Source organism: Myodes glareolus, chromosome 14, assembly GCF_982192425.1.
Source record: "Myodes glareolus chromosome 14, mMyoGla1.1, whole genome shotgun sequence".
NCBI classification, from domain to species: domain Eukaryota; kingdom Metazoa; phylum Chordata; class Mammalia; order Rodentia; family Cricetidae; genus Myodes; species Myodes glareolus.
In genome coordinates, this window is record NC_142039.1 from 66,390,183 (window position 1) to 66,410,645 (window position 20,463).

The 20,463-nt window shown below is 48.0% G+C and overlaps 1 protein-coding gene and 1 long non-coding RNA gene across 6 annotated transcripts in view; one reads left to right on the top strand and one right to left on the bottom strand.

The window, feature by feature from the left end:
• Kdm1b (lysine demethylase 1B) overlaps positions 1–6,914 on the bottom strand; it is a 41,077-nt gene extending 34,163 nt beyond the window's left edge. For 3 of the 4 annotated variants that reach the window (XM_087896583.1, XM_087896582.1, XM_087896580.1), the window contains exons 1-3: positions 6,797–6,914; positions 2,265–2,365; positions 1,178–1,305 (exon numbers count right to left, since the gene is read on the bottom strand). In XM_087896583.1, coding sequence (XP_087752709.1) covers positions 1,178–1,305; positions 2,265–2,351 — 215 coding nt within the window. In that variant the 5' untranslated portion in view covers positions 2,352–2,365; positions 6,797–6,914. Of the gene's footprint in view, positions 1–1,177; positions 1,306–2,264; positions 2,366–4,543; positions 4,563–6,796 lie in introns of those variants that run through there. The other variant, XM_087896581.1, reaches the window with a different exon arrangement.
• A 306-nt stretch (positions 6,915–7,220) lies between these two features.
• LOC146892076 (uncharacterized) lies at positions 7,221–19,983 on the top strand. 2 transcript variants are annotated; one of them, XR_015734901.1, is made up of 5 exons: positions 7,221–7,363; positions 9,483–9,663; positions 10,858–14,639; positions 16,724–17,241; positions 17,801–19,983. It is a non-coding gene; the product is annotated as an uncharacterized LOC146892076 (long non-coding RNA). The 2 variants fall into 2 exon arrangements; XR_015005202.2 differs by having other exon boundaries at positions 16,724–19,983.
• The last annotated feature ends 480 nt before the right edge of the window (positions 19,984–20,463 follow it).

Here is a 20,463-nt window from a genome sequence, read left to right on the forward strand (position 1 = left end):
GAATATCTGCACCACACAATGTGGGGGGTGGGGGGGGCCCAACATATATGGACATAAAGGTTACTGACACTCAAAAGTTTTAGAGTTCAATCATTTTGGATTTCAGACTGCAGGCAGGCATGCTTACCACCCTCAGGTACAGTGACAATACAAGGAAGACTCAGGCCAGCCAGATGTAACCTTCATGGCTGCCTGAGGCACTGGAAGTCCAACCCAGACTGGGAGCATGGCTGGGGCTTTCTAAGGCTGCATGTGTGTGATAAGGCTGTAATAACATCCGACTGACAGCACCCTCGACAGCAAGCAAGCTGTCCAGCAAAACGACTGGCCAGACCGCTGATGACACAGCACAAGAATGAGAAGTCCATGCGGCCGTCGACATGGCCGACTCTGTGTGCAGACCCAAACGGGGTTTCGTTTGTTCAGATTTTACTGAATCTTCAGCCATTACTGAAGATTTTCCTATGGAGTTAAAAAGAAGCCCTAACTGTGCCACAACAAACAAGAATAGTGAGTCTACATACAGCTGGCACCGTAGGCTTTTAGGGTTTTGTTTTTGTTTTCAGGCAGGGTCTCTTGCACCTTGTGCAGGCACACAGTTTGCTGTGTGGTTGAGGAAGACTTTGAATTAACTATTGGTTCTCCTGCCCCCATTTTCCCAGTGTTAGGATTACCAGGCATGTGCTGGCATGTCCACTTTCCAGAGCACTGGGATGGAACCCAGTTCCTGGTACAGGCTAGGCACGTATATGTACTACAACTGAGCTACCTCTCCCCAACTCTGCCGTTTTTGAGACCTGCATTAAGAAATGGAAAAAAGTAGGCGTGCTACATGAAGTAAACAAAAACATAACAAAATGCAAACACACGTGGGTTCCTACTGGAACCTTGAATCTGTCATGTCCTATGCTCTGACCCTCAAGCCCAAGGGCTGGCACAGCGACGGCTAGGTGCATTTGAGGACACTGGCACAGCTGATCTGGATGTGATTTCTCTCACTGGGCTAGATACAGCCAGAGTGTCGAGGAAGCTGCGGTGTGTGGTGACTGTCTAAGCAGTCAGAATCAGCAGGTTACAGTTCCTGCATTTGTCTGTGGAGAGTAGCACGGAGCGTGCCGTTCCCACAAACACACGCTCACAGGCAAACGCACTGGCCAAGGGAGCCCTTCACACAGACCTTTCAGAAGCACTTGCAAAGCACACAGGGTACATGGCCGTACAGCCAGCCTTTTCACATTTCCTGTACTTCTTTTCCGACGAGCCATCTTCGTCCTCGTCTGTGGTCTCTGTTGCTTTCTTCTTTGCCTACAGGAGAATCAATGGAGGTCAAGATTTCACAGGTAGAGAAAGGGTGACCACAGTCGAAGGTCCTTATGTTTGCAGCAATTAGGGACCAAACATGCATGACAGGCAGACACTATCAACTGAGCTACATCCGCAGCTCCGGAAGTCCTAAATGTGAAGGTCAACAGCATCCTGGCAATAGGACAGGGTTGGCCAGTACAACGGCTTGTATAAATAACTTACTTATTACTAGAGGATCTAGAAACAGCACCTTCACGATAGGTAAGTTCAGAACTAACATCCACATGAGCTTTTCTTAAGGGAAAACCTGACAGCCAAGATAAACAAGTCATTCTTGGGGACTGAAGAGATGGCTCAGCAGTTAAGAGCACTTACTGCTCTTATAGAAAACCCAGGTTTGGTTCCCAGCACTCACACGGTGGCTTACAACTGTCAGTAGCTCCCCTACCAGAAGACAGAATACCCTCTCTTGACTTCTGCAGACGCACACATATGTATATACACATGCACGCAGGCAAAACATGCATACACATAAGATAAAAATAAATCCTTTAAAAACGTTATTTACAAACTAAGAATTCTTTTCCTTTTCTTAAAACAGTTAAATCTTTCAATGCGGAAGATTTAAAAGCAAATCCACCATCACTCAAGCTACAACAAGCTCAGGTCCAAATCCCCTTGAATGGCATCCAAGCCAGGCAGGATCTGGCCTCAGAGTCCCATTCTGGAAGCAGCCACCCCCAGCTGTGATTCTCCCATCACCCGCTCCGCCCACCTCCCCCCACCCCCCCCCCACCCCCCGTGATCCACAGTCTCCTCATCCTCCACTTCCTGCTGCACACTCCACACACTGCACCATGGGCTCCTCCACAGACAGCCAGGCAAGGACTAGGGCCTTGTTGGTGCAGCTCCGACTCTCACTCCGCATCAGCCCATCCTTGGGGGCACAGCTGGAGTACCTGCCTCCCGGAGCTCCTCAAAGGCAGGCTATCCGAAGACACCTCGAAAGCACCTCTCCTCTTTGACCTCCCTCGAGGTGTTGCCATTGTTTTTGGAAAATCTGGAGGGGGGGAATAAACCATTAAATTATTAGCATGTTCTGATATTTCAAGCCATTGTCATGAGGAGGCTGAGTTATAAAACCCCCACTTCCAAGTTGTTTAGCCTCCTGATGTCTGTCGTGTATAAAAGGAGAACAAGCCAAGCATGCTGATGTGCACCTGTCAGCCTTGAACTTGCGAGGCAGAGGCAGGAGGACCAGAAGTTCCAGGTCATCCTCTGCTACACAACAATCCAGGCCAGCCAGGGCTGCATGGGTTACCTTGTCAGTTTCTGCTATGGCCCCTCCACCTAACTGTCCTCTCAGGGTTTCCTCGATCTAGGTGTCTTAGTATAAGACTTACTTATTTCTCCTGAGTACAATTAAGAAATACTTAACTTGTATTTGGACAAGAATACTCCTACACAGAATACGAGAATCTGGATTAGATAAAAGCACTATTATGTTCTACTAGACAAATCTTAACAATTTTCCAACTAGTCTATTAACAGCAAGGCTAAACAAGCATTGAGAGCAAACATCTAGCTGGGTGTGGCCACTCCTGCCTGCAATTCCAGTGGAGAAGGAGAAGGTGGTAGAGGACTGGGAATTCACAGACAGTTTCAGCTGCACAGTGAGTTCAAGGCCAGTCTGGACGGGAAGCGCTGTCTCAAAACCAACAAAACCAAACATCTATGAATTAGGCATTGAAACCATGAAAGAGTATTAGAAAATATTCAATAAGAAAACGCTTAGAGTAAACAATGACCTAGAATCTGTAGTTATTCGGCCTTTCCTGCCATTGCTCACACACCCAAGGGAGGGACGAGGAGGAAGGAGGACATCTGTGTGGTAAGTAACTGGGAGCAGCAAAGTGGCACCACAGAGGACAGGAACTGACGCCACGCCATGTTAATCTTGGAGAAAAGTCTGAAGACCTTGTATACTCAGTTTCCACTTGTAAGTTGCATTCATGTCCACAAGTCCAGTTCTCACAAATTATTAACAGCACACGGAAACTCTCACATCCACACTAAGAAATTACAACATCAATACTGTCGGTGGTTCAACTTTTCATTACTTTCTGCAAGCCAGCAGAATGCTAGCTACAAACACAGTAAGCCTACATATTCTAAGATACAGAAGACGACTTTTTAAAGAGGCATTTTTTCTTTATGTTATGTACTGGGGTGGGGGTGGGGCACATACCACAGCACAAGAGTGAAGGTCAGAGGTCAACCTCTGGGAGGAACCAATTCTTTCCTTCTCCCATGTGTGTTCCAGGGATCAAACTCAGGTTATTAGGTTTGGCAGCAAAAGCCCTTTACCTGCTGATCCATCTCTGTGTCTCACTGGCCCCCAATGGAGAGTGGAGGGTACTAGTTCAATGATGAAGGACAAGCCTGGTGTGCATGAGGCCCTGAACTAAGTCCCCAACACAAAAAATAAAATCAGTGCCACGGACTCCACTACGCCGGTGCAGTGCTAATAGTAGAAATACAATCTACCTGCAATTCTTGTTAAATAAAGGCTTTCTGAGCCTGGCGGTGGTGGTACATGCCTTTAATTCCAGCATTCAGAAGACGGAGGCAGGTGGGTTTTTGAGTTCAAGGCCAGCCTGGTCCATAGAGAAAGTTCTAGGACGGCCAGAGCTACACAGAGAACCAAAACAACAACAACAATGAACTTTCCAAATTCCAGTTGCACTTTTTAAAATTAACTTATTTTATGTTGTGCTGTAGGCAAGCACTCTACCACTGAACTATGTCTCGTGCCTCATTTGTACTTTCAAAAAGTGTCCAAACTTAACCATTCACCTAAATATTTTCACATACATAAAAATACATAAATTTCTTTACATGTAAAACATGTATTCTGCATTCACAAGATGGGCCACAAACAGAATATGTAAATATTCTGTTTTCACAAAGCCTAGTTAGTACATGTACATACTGTAGCAAGAGCACTTGAAGCTCAATGTGAGGTTCAGGAACAAGAGAAATTAGCCTTGATTTATGCAACACTGAACGTAAGCCAGAAACGCATGGCTCCTAAAAACCAAGCATGGTTTCCAGAAATTTCACATTTTTACACCTATATGGTGGAAAACAGGCACAAATAGGCAGCAAGAAATATCTGAAGAAATGAGAACACTGTAGGAGCTATCAAATCTGAAAGTTTGAGGTAGTGCATCTTCACCTGTAAGGATCCAATCAGAGTAAAGCTTCCACTCTCTAAAGCGTTAATGTAATTCATCAGCGTTTCCACTGCTGCTCAGTCCTCGGGTCCTCATTAAAATGAAGGGGAAATCATTTGAGCTGGAAGTTGGCAAACTTCTGTCTTAAAATATACTCTTCGAAAGAAAGGGTCATTAAAACAAACAAGTACGCTGACTGCTTTCCCACCTGGTTTTCTTGTTAGTACAGGCTTTTACGTGTAGCCCTGGCTACTCTAACTCTCGGCAATCCTCCTGCCTCTGTCTCCAGAATTCTGGGATTACAGGAGAGAAGCACCACACACAGCTGCTCCCTCCCACCTGGTTCTTCAATAAAGATATCAAGAAAAGACACGAGGCAACAGGAAATTCACAGCTGCATTACTGGGCTGGGTACTCAATATTAAATTAGATCATTGGATCCGTATTTCTGAAACTTAAGACTGGCATGGGAATATGAGGCGCCCAGATTGCCTTATTTTAAGTGGCGACATACCATAGAATTTGCCTCATGGTCAATATTTTATAAGCCTACTTCTTCCTAATTTTAAATACAGAGTTTTGATTTTCTTTTGATTAAAAGATTAAGATACAAGTGAATAGAGCAATATTTAGAATTATGTTTAAAATTACTCCCAGGTGTTCTGAATGTAGCTTATTCAAGAGTTTAAACACCAATCATAAAATTTATAAAAACATGAATTAAAAAGAATCCAAAATAGAGTAAAAATTCACGGTAGAGGCAGTGCTATTTGTAAGAACAGAGCAAACTACTAGAAACTTTGTTAGCAAACTGAAATCCCCTTGGGTCACTTAAAATAAGGCAAGCTGGGCACCTCATATTCCCATGCCAATCTGAGTTTCAGAAATACGAACCCAGTGCTATAATTTAATATTGAATACCAACCCAATAATTCAATTCTGAATTCCCTATTGCCCTTGTCTTTTCTTGACTGTTCCCTGTATGGAAGACAATTATTAATGGGAATTGTCTCATGTACCCTCAGAAGAAAACCTCAAAGGCTTTCACCACAATATATTTTGTAAACATCCAAAGCAGATGTGGTGGCTCTGTATTCCAGCAGAGAGATTGAGGCAGGAGGACTGCTGTGAGTTGGGGGCGGGGGTGGGAGGAGGAACTAGTCAAAGCCAGAGTTGTGCCTGTGTTAACTGAGGGACTCCCCAACAACAGACATGGTCTATGGCGAGCTCAAGGACTTGGGCCTCTGTGGTTAAGTTCCAGATCACTCAACCCCAACTTTCTGCAGCTGGGCCTGCTTCTTCCTTTCTCTCTCACGTGCCAGCTGCGCGGACTAAGCCACCAGAGACCGAACCTGGCGGTGTCCAATCCCCAGTGGGGCAGCCCGGGAGCAATCAAGGCAGCTGCGCTGGGGGTACCCGCTACATCTGCAAACCCAAAGGCGCCTCGATGCCCCAGGTGGGGAGCATGGCGTGGGGTCCCTCCTCCTGGCCGCGGGGTTCCCCATAGCCCCTGATGAGAGTCCAGCGTGGGAAGGAAAGCCTGGGGCTCCTCCTCCTGCTGTGGGGATCCCCCGACGCCCTGGGTAGGAGGGCAGTCTGGAGTTACTTCTCCCGGCTGCGGGGTTCCCAGGGCCCAGGCTGGGAGCACAGCTAGGGTCCCTCCTTCCGGCTACGGGGTTCCCCACGGCCGCGAGTGGAAGCGCAGCCCGGAGTCTCTTCGCGGCTGTGGAGTTCCCACAGCTCGGAGTGAGAGCCCAGCGTGTGGTCCCTGTTCCAGGCTTAGGGGTTCCTACAGCCCGGGTGGAAGCACAGAATGGGGTCCCGCCTTCATGCTGAAGGGTCCGAGGGCCCTGGGTGGGTTCCCAGAGTGAGGCCCCTCCTCCGGGATGCGGGGTTCCTAGAGCCCCGGGTGGAAACCCAGCCTGAGGTCCCCTCCCGGTTTGGGGCTGGAGACGGGGCCAGCGTGCCAGGTGTAGCCGCCTCCCCAACTCACCTCCGGCCGGCCGAGCCGCAAGAGGCTCCAGGCAGGCTTCGGAGACAGCGGCGAGTGGAAAAGCCCGCAGCCCAGCGCGGGAAGCCCCGGCTCGCACAGGGTCCCCCGCGCCACCCCTTCCAGACGCGGGACTCCGGGGAGCCCCGGGGAACGCGCGCGCCTCCCGCCCGGGCTCGCCCCACAGCCAGCCGCTTTGTGCGACTCCGTCACCCGAAACCCGCCGCCCTCCCCAGGGCGCGCCCGCGGAGCCGCTAGTCCCTACCTCCGAGCGCTGGCCAGGCGGCAGCGCTGCCCCAGGCTGCACAGGACGGCAGGATCCGCACCAGCAGCTGCAGCACCTCGGCCACCGCCGCTTCCGCCCCTATCACGGCGTGACCCGGAGTGGGAGGAGCTCGCAGGCCCAGGGAGTGGGCGGGTCCGGGCGCTCGCCCCGCCTCGGCCATTTCCGCTGCTGCGCAAACTCCGCACCTGCTAAGGGCGGGGCCTACGGGCTCTGGGCGAAGCCCTTTTGCGGGCGTGGGGGCGGGGGCGAGGCTTTGGTTTGGAGGCGGGGTTCTTGTGCCAGAGGTGGGGTCAATACGACGTAGGAGGGGCCTGAGAGTCTTGGGCGTGGCCTGGCGAGCAGAGACGTCGGCGCGCGGGGTGGGGTTTTCACGCCGGGACACGGCAAATAGGACTGGAGCCCTGGCGTCTTCTCCGGGGCGGGTCCTGTACGTATGGGGTGGGTCCTTCATCTTTGAGGCGGGGCCTACGCGTCACTGCACGGGTCGGGTTGTTGCAGACTCAGGTGCCCCCTAGGATCAGAGGAAGGCAGCAGGGCTCAGCCAAGGTAAGTGCTCAGTCGGTGAGAAAGGCAGTGCTTTTGCTAAGACTGTGTGCGCTGTTACAGGGTTCTTCAGAAGGGAGTGTGTGTAAAGCACGGATGACCAGCTACCCGCGTCCCGAAAAGGGGCTTCGGGAACCGCCGCAAAACCTGGGGAGAGATCAGAATGCAGAGGCCGAGCTTAATGGCATGTTTCACGTGTTTTACACGAGTTCAAGTGTAAAATACTTCCCATTCCATAGTCATACTCGAAATTTGTGGACTTTAATGAAGTTAATTTTTAACGAAATTGAGGAATAAAGCTAAAGCAGACGTCAGGCGTTACGGTTCAGGCCTGTAACACAGCTCGAGAGTGCTGAGGCAGGAAGAACTCAGTGAGTTAGAGTCAGTCCCTGTTACTTGGTGAATTCCAGACAGACCCTCTGTTAAAAAAAAAAATAATAATCCTAAAGCAGAAACAAGTGTTTTTTAGGGCTTGGACTAATGAACATACCGGAAGTGAACATTTATGAGAGGAAACTATTGTGGGTTTGTCTTTTCTTATCGTCGTACTTTACACTTTTATTGTGTGCAGAATTTTATTTCTCCAGAAACGAACAGTGAAAACCACATTGAGGCACTGTTACTACAGCTAAGTGATTGTATTTATGACACGTTCAGCCCTGGCTTCGGTGAAAGGGATAGAGCTGGGCAGGGCAAAGATTATTCTAAGTTCAGAAGAGCACTTCTTTCTGAGGGCAACTTTTGGAGCCACAGTTTCTGATGATAGGAAATCCAGATAGAGAAGAGCAATTCTCTTGCTTTTCTATATTCACAATAATCCCATACTTGCTGCTGATCTTTCAGAATTCTGGGCTTTGTCCCCTGACGTCAGAACCTGGAAAAAAGCCTTTAGTTAATAAACACTTGCTGTGAAGTGCATCTTTGTTCCCAGAGTTAAAGGTGGTATCCTTTAATCCTAAGCACAGACTCTAAATCATGTTCTCGTGCAAGTGGGAGCAGGGCTATAGCTTAGAAGCACAGTGCTTGCCTGGAACACATGAACCCATAGGTTCAATTTGCAGTAGCCTTCCAAAAACTATGAGAACATTATTTGACAATACAATCTTTCAATGATGTAGCAGTAATATATTGAACCCACGTATTTATCTTCCTCATCCTCCTCAAGCCCTACCAGATGTCAGGATTTTTAAATGTGTCAACCATTAATGAAGGAAGCAGAGGACTGCTGGGTAAGCCCTCCACGGGTTCAACAGGCTGAACTCTGATGTGGCCATGGGGCCAACCAATGGATAATATCGGCAGTACAGGATCCCGAACCCTCCTGTCTTAACAGTACTAGTCCCGGAAATGGGTGAGGGAGTGGAACTAGGGCAATGGTCGGCTGAATTTCTGGTTTCCAAAAGGCGAAAATCACAAACTCCTTTCGTCAACTTCTTAGAGCCAGATTTCCACTCCTTGTTACATCTGCAGGCTTGTAGGGTGGGGTGCAGGTTCTTCTCTGAAGCCGGCTTTCCTGACAGAACAATGAAGTGTTCTTAGTCCTAGACTCGCTGAAATGTAATTTTCGGTATGACTTACTGGATGTTGAAAGTTGGGTTTTGTTGTTTGGTTGGTTTTGGTGTTTCTTTTGATACAAGGTCTCACTGTAGCCCTGACTGGCCTGGAACTCACAGAGAGCCTCTTGCCTCTGCCTCCCTTGTGCTGGGTTTAAAGGCATATGCCACCATGCCTGTCTTGTTTGTTTTTGAGAGAGAGTCCTACTATGTAGCCTTGGCTGGCCTGGAACTGTCAACAACCCTCTTGTCCCCCAAGGACCGTGGATATGTGATACCACTCCTGGCTTTGATGTTGACATTTTTTTTAGATTTATTTATTTATTATGTATACAGTATTCTGTCTGCATGTTTGTGCCTGCAGGCCAGAAGAGGGCACCAGATCTCATTACAGATCCTTGTGAGCCACCATATGGTGGCTGAGACTTGAACTCAGGACCTCTGGAAGAGCAGTCAGTGCTCTTAACCACCGAGCCATCTATTTTTAAAAAGCTATTGCCAAAGGGTCTTCTATAGTTCATCAACAGAATCACAGGTCCTGATGTCATTGCAGATATTTTTCCATTTAGGCACTGGAGATACCAGCCTCTGAGACAAAAATTGTCTACAAACTATGGCTGATGCCACCTCACTCAATGAGAAAGAGCTCCCCAATGCTGAAGTGCAGAAGAACCTCATACTAACCCTGGAAGAATGGCAGGATAGGTGGGTGGTCCGTAACATCGGATTTCATCAGGAATAAGGGCATCGGTAAGACGTGTTTGGTCTCTGACAGAGAAATGCTTCATCAGAAATTGGCTGGGGTGAGGTGGGGTGGGGAGGTAGTGTGTGCCTCAGTTAGTAGAGAGCTCTCTTACCATGCAGGACACTTGGTGTGATCCACAGCACTGAACTAAACTGGGCATGATGGTGTATGCCTGTAATAACAATTGGGAAATGGGATCAAGAAGGATCAGAAGTTGAAGTTATGTAAGTGAGTTTGAGGCCAGTGCTTGGCACCGTGAGACTTTGCCTCTGAAAGAAAAGAAAGGGGGGAAAAAGCTAAAAGAAGCTGACTCTCAAAGTAATATTCAAATGCAATTTTGGATTTATTTTCATTGTAATCGTCTCATATTATGCAGCCTCTCAGATATCAGAAAGTATCCATAGGCTGCCATACTTTAATTAGCAGTGTGTGCTTTCTTTCATGGTATAATGATATGACTTACAGACGATGACATCTTAGATTTATGAAATGTGTTTTCTTTTTTAAAACCACCCATGCTTTGGTCATGGTGCTTATACATGCAGCAGAATGCTGACGCTAGATTTAAGCTTTGTCTCTGTATGTTCAAAAGTGAGGGTGAAAGCCGGCAACCTGGCTCCGCCCAGGAAGGCACGTGCCACCAATACCAACAGTCTGCCTTTCATCCCTAAGCCCCACAGGATGGAAAGTGAAAACTGGCTCCTGGAAGTTGTCTTCTGACCCCAGACATGTGCCATGACAGACGTGTACCCCCACACACACAAACATACACACACCATAGAATTAAAATTTAAAAAGAATTAAGCTCCTTGAGAAGCTATTCTGTATTGAAAGGATTGAACATGTAGATAGGGTTATAGAACACTTAACACCACTTAGGTCACAACAAAAATCAGACTGTAAATGTGGTGATTAGGATAGACTTTTCCAAACATATCACTCACGGAAGCAGAAGTTATTTTACAGTCGTGAAAACGCAGGTCGTTAGTCATATTAATACTAAGTAGCTGTGTAATGAAGCAAGTTCCTTAGCTTCCCTGCTTCTTCAAGTGTAAACTGGAGGTTGTAATAATTAGCGTTATCTTCTTGTTACATTGTTGGGAGCATGGGAAGATCTTAGTGTCATTAATTCTATTTCCTTCTCCTGTGCGGTGAGCTAGTTAAAGCAAGCACTGTTGTAACTTTGTTTTTCTCCCCAGGCTATTAAAGAAGCATTTGGATACATTTCTTAAAGGCCAGAGTGGACTGAGAGTGTTTTTTTCTCTCTGTGGAAAAGCAGTTGAGATGAAATGGTAACCATTAACTGGTTTTTGTGGAGTAATACTTGGGGTGAATATTTAACAAGATATGCGTATGCTAAAAGGGGGGCAGGAGAAGGGTAGGGAGTGGGAACTGAACTGCGATTTGTATGTAAAATGAGAAAAAAATGTTTAAAAAATTTTAAAAACCATTCTCAGACTCAGCTATGGCATGGCATACCCATAATGATGTGGCTCTAATAAGAAATATAATCCTTAATTTCATGACCACATTTGAGTCTCAGGTTATAACAGCATTTAAAGTTTTTACTTGTTAATTTTTTATTTGTGTTTATGTGTATGTCTTTGTATGTATGCTCTGTGTATATGTGTGTGTATGTGTCAGAGACAGAGACAGAGAGCAGGAGAGGAAGAGGGAGAGAGGAAGAGGGAGAGAGAGGGAGAGGGAGAGAGAGACCACAGAAGTCAGAAGAGGGTGTTCCTGGTAGTTGTGAGCCACCTGATGTGGGTACTGGGAATTGAACCTGCGTCCTCTCAAGAGCAGCAGTGCTCTTAACCACAGAGCCACCTACCTAGCCCTGTAACAGCCATTTAATATATGCTTTAGCTACAAGTTGAGACAGATCCAGGAGATACGAAAAAGGAGCGTTCCCCTGCTGGTTCCAAATTAATTCACCCCGTAATTGCCAAGATCACAAGTGTATACCACCACCCTTGTTTTAAACAATGTCGGGGACTGAATTCAGGGCCTTGTGCATGCTAGGCAAGTGCCCTACCAACTGTGTTAAATCTTCAGGTCTCCCCAAACTTTTTTTTGGGGGGCCTTTGAAACAAAATACAGAAAGACAAGGTCATACCTTGTCAGTTTGCACTCTTGTTGTTTGGAAACAGTATCTCTAATTTTATAACTATGACAGAGTCTCCTAAAGTAAAGACACTCTTGTATTTGAGGATGGTATGTTGTTGTTAATCTTTGCATGTTTGCTTGACTGGCTTTTTGAAACAGGGTCTTACCTAGCCTAGTGGCCCTTGAATGTGTGTGTGTGTGTGTGTGTGTGTGTGTGTGTGTGTAGCCAAGGCTGGTCTTGAATTTCTGAACCTTTTGCTGTCACCTCCTCTACAAAAAGTAAAATTTTTGCAGCTGCACTGTCTCAACTTGTAGCTAAAGCATATATTAAATGGCTGTTACAGGGCTAGGTAGGTGGCTCTGTGGTTAAGAGCACTGCTGCTCTTGAGAGGACGCAGGTTCAATTCCCAGTACCCACATCAGGTGGCTCACAACTACCAGGAACACCCTCTTCTGGCTTCTGTGGCCTCTCTCTCTCTCTCTCTCTCTCTCTCTCTCTCTCACACACACACACACACACACACACACACACACACACACAGTAATGAAACTGTATAGCTAGCTAACTGGGTGTTTATTGACTATTTTTGGGTTCTCAATCCATTTATAACAAAAAAATTTAAGATTTGGGATGTAATTCAGTGGGAGAGTCCTTGCCTGGAATCCACAGGCTCAGGCTTCATTCCCCCAAACTGCAAAATAATAATAAAAGTTGAAATGCAAATACATAACGGAGCTGCTGTCATTGTATGTAAATTATCTTCTCACTCAGGTAACTGACCTATGTGTGTTCAGGCATTGGATATGAGCAAGTAAACTAAGTAGGAACAGGAGCCAAAAAGCATTAAAATGAAATAAGAACGTTATTTTAGGGTTTCACTTTTGCTTTATTTGTATTCCAGGAGATGGCGCGTGTGTTGGCTGGGAAATAAAAATACATGCAGCCAATTTGGATAACTCCTTTGCTTACATTTTCTAACCTCACAAACATGTATGAAGAATGAAGAACTAGTCTCTGTGCGCTAGAGTACAGATTCCTGGGCAGTATGAGAGACAGGTTGTTAGTGCACTTCACTTTAGAACTGTAAACAGTGCGCGCTCTGCCCACGTTGGGAGCGTGCACTCTTGTGTCGATAGTAGACACAGTCTGTCTTGTTCCTGTTTTGTAATGTACCGTCCATTCTCAGTTAACGGATGCAAGAATGGCTGGAACATCATGTAACATTCACCTCTGGTCACCTGTGGCTTCATCTTCAGAAGACATGAGATAAAAGCCAAACTCCAACCCATGAGTGAAGCTGCATATGAGCAGACTAAATCCAATGTGTACTGTTCAGACAGTGCCCTGCTACCTCAGTTTACCCCCAGGCCCAGCCTTTCTCCTCCACACTTTGTGTCAGAAACTTCCCGTTCAGTTTCCCTCAGCCCATCCCTTCACAGCGATTTAAACAGAACATTTTCCAACACTCGCCTTCTGAACCCGACCTTAGGACTCCCTCACAGGGCATGCTCCATTGTACTGTTTGTCCAGCTGTTACACTTTCAGGTGTGTGTGTGTGTGTGTGTGTGTGTGTGTGTGTGTGTGTGTGTGTGTGTGTGTGTGTGTGGTATGTGCTTGTGTTTCCTGAGGATTGATGGAAGAATAAAAAGCAGACAGATCTAGGGTTGTACAAGATACATTTTATTGAGAAGTTTACAGAAGTGTGGACCTAAAAGGCAGCTGGTTGCCCACAGTTTTGGGTCAGAAGAAGCATATATGAATTAGCGCAAAAGGGTCTCTATCACTGGGATTTAGTTTATCTTAACACCAGAGTCAGATCGCTCCTGGAGCAAGGGTCCCATCGTCGAGTTCCACAGACCTCTCTAAAGGATCTCTTTGTACTTTCCAGGAAAATATACAGAAAACTCTGGCTAAGATTATTCTTTAACACACAATGACATTTTGGAACTAAGATGGCTGCAGTCATGTTAACCTGAATCTAAATATTCCATCCTTTATTATAGGCTCTTACAATCTCACATGCCCCCTCTTCTGTGGTGTTCCCTGAGCTAATAAGGGATTGTCATATCAGGTAGACAACAGTCAAGAGGTAATTTGTGAGACTTGGAGACAGAACCCTCAACAGCAGTGTGGCAAGTGTTGCTAAGGCATAAAGTAATCATGCAACAAGAGCAGCAACCAACTGTTCCTCTCTTGGAGCCCCAGGAACTAAACCAATGACTTAGCATCACCCAAACAGAGACACAATCAATCAAGGCATTAATCTGGGCTAGCAGTGATATAAGGTTTGTCCCATCAGAGGCGAGCATGCACTTTGTTCCATAACAGCACTTCCTACGGACAATATAAAGGTAGAGACCTTCAGACATGGACTTGAAAATACGTGATTACTAGGGAATTGTCGCAGTCAGTCTGGACCACTCCGTCTGACCAGCACCACTGACACCTTCCCTTAGACACTGTGGTGAAAGCAGCTGGGGGTGTAACCAAGGAGCACACCACATACTCGACAACAGGATGAGCCCATGTGTCATTGCTGGAACTGGTCGCAAGTGGTATGCAGGACCAGGAGGACCACCGTGACACTGGGAAATTTTCTTTAGCCCTCTCAGGGTGTAACCAGTGACTGAAGAGACCCTCAGGATCAAGAGTACTGAGTCAGGGAGGCCAGAGACTCCGCACATTGTGACACGAGCTAGCTGATCCATCCCTGGAGGACAAGTCACCTGAGCCCTCCCTGGGTGGCCCACTACCTGGGACCTGAGGCATTCTGCACACTACAGCAGTGTTCTCTGTTCCCGTCAGCTCCAGCAGTGGTCATCTGGCTGCAGCTTGGACACGGCCAGTCTTTGGGACAACTGCCAGAGACCCCAGGTTTGTATAGTGGACAGCCATGTGGGGCTGTTCAGTGTTAGGCTTATGCTTCTCCATGAGTTTTGGTCTAACTGGTCAAAACAGGTACCAGTCTTGCTGCCTGAGGGTTATGTGGCAGATTAGTGCCATATTACATCATGTTCTCAGGACAAACATCATGGTTTGTGAAATGAGGACCTGGGCCATTGATAACCTGGGTGGGTAGCCGTACATTACAGGAATTGCTCATAGCTTTGCAGGGTCCTTGCTACTCAGGAACAAGGAGAGCTTGCTGCAGCCAGTGACTGCGCCTCCTCAGGTCACAGGACATGCTATGTCCTTTCCTGCTTCATAAAGGCAAGTGTAATCAGACTGGCAATCCCATACTCACTGGACAATTTAGTGTATTTGCTGCTCATGTGTGTCACATGACAGGGCAGGGGGCAGGAATACACTGAATTGTGACCACCAGAGTCGCCACATTTTAGGGACTCTCCTGCCTATGCTTCAGGATTTTAGCACTTTTGAAAGAACTTTCTACATATCCACAGCACCATGTCTCAGCCTGGGTCGAGACCAGGGCCTGGACCTGTGCCTCAGTAAAATCACCTCCTCAACTCCAATTTTAAGACCCACTAGCTAGGGTCAGTGACTACAACGCTACAAACCCAGTATCGTTGCTCAGATAGATTGTCCTCCAGTAGAGAACACGACTCCTCTTGCCACACATATAGGCCTCAGGATGCTCCCCATTTATCAGTAAAACCCTCCAACGGCCATGTTTCATGAGATACCGGAAGCCATGCTGCCGAAGTGGTACTCTGCTGCTGCTGATTTCCCATGTCAAGTTGGCTTTATTGAGTGACAGATCATACAAAACACTGGAGTCTTTATCACGCAATGTCAGATGTGTGCTGCCTCCCTCACGCCTCTGAGGTCACAGACACTGGACAGCCACCAGAGAGGCTGAGGCATTTTCATAGAGGGAATAAATGAGCCCAACAGCACCCACAACAAGAGGTCCAATCAGCCATTGGTGAGGCCTTCGTGTTATGAACCACCTGCCACCAATACAGAGCAGGGTCGGCTATAGCAGATGGAGGCAGATGACCCATCCACACAACTCAGTGTAGGACCGTCAGTGATGTATCCAGCACTGGGCGGTGCCCCTCCTACGTGCAGATAGAAGCTGCACTCATGGTGGGCAGAGCTTCAGCTACCTTTCAGCTCAGGATCATTTCCTCATGACTCCTGAGGCTTAGCTCCACCTACTGGAGCAGTGGAGAATATCCTAGACTTGGGAGTAGACTGAACCTCACTACCACCTAGGAAAATAAAATAAAAAAAAAATTCGAGAACTACTCATGATGGGGGGGAGATAAGTGAGGTTCTCTTCACTTCTACTGACATTTTTCTCTTTCCAAATCAGGAGGCAGTAGAAAAACTTTCAGAAAACAGGGCCTCATTCCTGGGAACTGGTGAGGTGGAGCCTGGGGGGGGGGGGTCTACCTAAAGCTCTCAGAATGTCTGTGTGGTGAACTGGAGGTGTCTGGGGGAAACTGGGGCTCACAGGACAAAGGCTGAATTTATTAAACACACAGGGCTATTTATCCACATTACAAGTGAGCAAAAGGAAAACACATGGAGACTGTCCTGTAAATATAGGAAATCAAATGTCCAGGAAAACCAAATGCAAACCGTTTGTTTGTTCAGGGGAAAGGGAAGGAGTGGGTCCCCAGCCCCTTTTGTGTCTGTCAGGGACAGAACAAAAAATATGAAGGAAAATGAAGCTGTGAAAGTCAGGCCCTGCCCTTCCTCCCCCGAGGTGGTTTCGTCTCCCCTGTTCCTGAATGAAGAGAGCTATGTGCGAGGATGTGAGCTGCAGAACCCTGACAGGGAGGCAATCAAAACTGGGGGTACCGTCCAGGTTCTACACTTGGAATAAAGCTGTGTCCATGGATGATGCTCAGAGAGAGGGATGTGGGGAGGAGTAGAGCCATGCTGCCTGGATTTGGAGGGGCCCCTAGGTCCTTCTGTAGCTAGACTGTTTCAGTTCCCTTATATCTATTCCTATTTCAAATGATTTCTTTCCCTCGCCCATACAGTGTCTTTGGAAGCCACGGAGTTAGCTGGAGGAAGCACTCTATAAAAGATGGGGTCCTCTGAACCTTCGCAATCACTGTCACTTGTCTATATCCTGGGACACTGTACTGGGGCTCCATAGCCAGTGCTTTCCTGAGCTCCTCCGAAGAACTCTATCCAGTCAGTATGTGGGCCCATCCTCTGTCCAGTCTCTGATTCCAGCCTGTAGAGATGGCCAGCAGTAGAAGAGACACCGAACCTACATTTAACTGTGCAAACAGAGGAACTTGACACACATCTGCATAATTCTTACCAGGATCCGTGATGCAACCCTAAGATCTGGGCCGTATCTTGAAGGGAAAGTCAAGGACTACAGTGCATGAGACAGGAAGGGTGATCTGAGGTCAGGGCAGTCGTGGGCCAAAGGATAATAGGTGACAATCTACTCTGCCCACCAGCCTCTTGATCCCAGCTGCCCCTGGCTGGGGTCTGCACCTCCTGTCCCCTGCAGCCACCACAAGAGCTTATCACCGGGCCACAGGTGAGTCAACTCTATAGCATGAAGTAGAAGAGCAATTCCCCCGTTCTCAGCAGCTGTCACCACCTAAAAGCTCAGAGGATAACACGCAGCAGAGACGCAGCCAGTGCTGCTGTGGCGTCTGCTCTCTGCTGGCTGCTGCCTGCTCTGTACTTGGCCCCTGCACACCCTAAAGTGCTTCATTCCAGTCTCTCATTCTTTACTGCCTCGACGTCAGCTCCACACACTCGCCTTTCACCCAGGCCCTGTGCTACAGCACAATGAGGAGCCCCAAACTATACCCTGTGGATAAGGTTGAGACCCAGGTCAAATGCCTACACTCTTGTCAGAAGCCAGAATCTTCTGCATCCTAGATTAGACTGTGTAACAACAGCCCTCTGTCTCAGCAGAAGGTGCCAGTGAAATGAGCTGACCTTCTTAAGGTGACTGAAATGGACAAAGGTAGGGTTTTTCCTCCCAAATTATCAAGATACAATTAGTGAGCCCACCCTCAATCTTCCCCTGGGCAACCAGGCCCCCCAGACCTCCATGTCATCCCTGTCAGTCTCTGTCATTCTTGCAGATTCCATGAGCATCAAAGAAGAAGCAGAGATGGAGTGGGCACCAGACATGAACAGCAGCAAGGCCCCTGTTTTAGACGGGTTGGGCCTGATGTGGGGAAGGGTAAATTCACAAGAAAGTGTCAATGCCAGGGAGAGACAAGTCCGCAGATGCTTGAGAAGACAGCAAGAAGTATGCAGATGATGGGGTCCACGAGCTCTGGAAGACCCTCTAAGAAGGTCCAACAGGTAGAACTAAAAGATATAATAAAGAGACTAGATGTAATAAAGATGGCATGGAAGATCTACCTGGGATTGAAGCATCACCCAGCAAGGGACTGGAGGTAATAAGAGCGGTTCAGGGGCTGCCTAGTGAGGCCTGGCCAGTGTCACTCCAGAAGTCCCTTAGCTAGTGACTCAAGCAAGAAACATCGATAGAACATCTTGCAAGTCGATCATGGCAAGAAGTTGGGGCAGGACACTCAGTGTGATTCCCCTGTGTGTGTGTGCTGGTCATGGCCTGCTTTTGACCACACTTGCCCAAGTCCAGTATCCTCAAAGAACCCACAAACCCAGCATCCTGGAAGGATTGGACATTCCATGAGAATACCACCCAGGAGCATCATTCCTTGACCCGAGGCCTCATCTAAGTCAGGAAACACACCAGTATCTTGTGAGGCTCACATGGGGTCCACTCCTACAGGCCCTGGAATCAATGGCCCCATGCTAAGGGACACACCAACCTCATCCCTTCCCTGGCCTGCCTTTCCCACCTCTGCTGTCTGCATTTCTTGCTAAGGTTTCCGCGTTTGTGGAGAAAAACTTCATTGAAAGGTCCAGAAGAGTCGATAAGATCAACACCAGCTGCTACATTGCAGAATCCTCTCTTCCCGGTCACCTGCAGGGATTCAGGGACTCAGAGGACCCCATCTGCTCTGCTGGCTGTCATGGGCCACACAACTGCATAGGGAAACTGCCTGCCATCTCAGGACCATGCTTGCTCTCCTGGATGGGAACTTGGCAGAGCAAGACTGTTCTGGGAACCCAGAGAGGCAGCTGCAGCCAAGCCCATGCCTTGCAAAGGCGATGGGTGACACATGGCATGTGAGTGGGTGTGTAGCCTCAGAAGACACTGAAGTAGTGTGACCACCATGGAGACTGAAATAGGGTTCCATTAACCAGTGACCAACCACCGTGGAGTCACTGGTGATGCAGCAGATGTCTGCTGAGTGCACAACATAGTGTCACTGCCGGAATTATCAATGACTCTGATGAGGCCAGGTTCCATAGAGACCAGTACAAGCCTTCCCCTCTCTAAAATGTTGGTATCTGGCCCTAAAAGCACAATAGTGACAAGGTACATACAATAGTGACAAAGATACACACTTAACGCAATTACTTTCTCCTTGTCTCCCCCTGCTGTGCCATGCTCTCCACCCCAGCCAGCCTGCTCCCTGCATCTCTCTGAGCACCTCTCAGAGTGCATCTAGGAGAAGCATGGATACTTTGGTGAACTCCTGTGCTCTGAATGAACTGTAGGTACAGCCCAGAGCAGCAGGAGCTGGTCACTACAGAGAAGGTTTCAGAAGGAGTCCCAGCAGGATACTTCCACAGCCATGGAGAGAGGTGGCCCAGGGAGGCCCGGAGCAGGACAAGAAAGGAAAAAGCTTGCAGGAGCGAGGGCCTGCCAAGCCTGCAAGCTGAGCCCTTGCCTAAGTCCGGGCCTAAGTCCAAAGGAATCTCTTCCTATACACGGGACAGTAGGATGCTCGTGACGTCATTAGAGACAAGCTGCTGCAGAGGATGGGCTCTGACACAGAGGCCCAGCATATTGAAGATGACCATATGAGGAACCCCAGCCCTCTGAGAGCAGCTACTCCCATCACCAGCAGGGGGCACTATGACTTAGACGAAAGCTGAGTGGTGCATGGGCTGTGCCATCCTACCAGCCCCAGAAGCCACAGCCACCCAATGAAGAACAAGTGGGTCACTGATAGGGACAGCAATCAGACCTTGCTGCCCAGAGAGTCTATGTCCCCAGGAGACTTTTTCCTCTTAGTCCACAGGGGACAGATTATGGGCTACCTTTACCATGTCCATCAGCCATGTCCGTTCAGCTTAGTGTTTCTCAGGCATGTTGGCATAGGAAAGATTCTTCAGTAAAAATTCATCCTGATAGAGTAAAGGCTTTTCTTGTGCGAGCTCACCCTGTTTGCTAGTGGCTGCTTCTTCCCGGTATGGGGACTGCTTCCTGATTTTCTTTCTTTCAGCATTGTGGCTTCTGTCTGCACTGAACTGGGCACAAGGCAAGGTCAGCATTTGGTCACCCTTGAAGCAGCTTCTAGAAGTGAAGGGCACAGAGACATGACAGTGGCTCTGAGACTCACATTCACCCCAAATCCCTAGCTGCACCGTAAGACTCACCATCCCACATCAGAGAAGCCAACGCAGAAAGCCTTTACATATGTGGAGATGCACTAATCCTCAGGGTCGTCTCAGCCTTGCACTCTGGCCTTGTTTTACATTTGTGCCAATGAAGGAATGGGTGTGCAGAGACACAGGAAGGCCAGTACCTCACATGTCACAGGAGGGTTCAGGAATGTTGGGGTGTGGTGGTCTTCAGTTAAAAGGAGACTCCTGCATCATGGGTTTCCTGGGGAAAATAAATCCACAGGAGAGAAGCCCC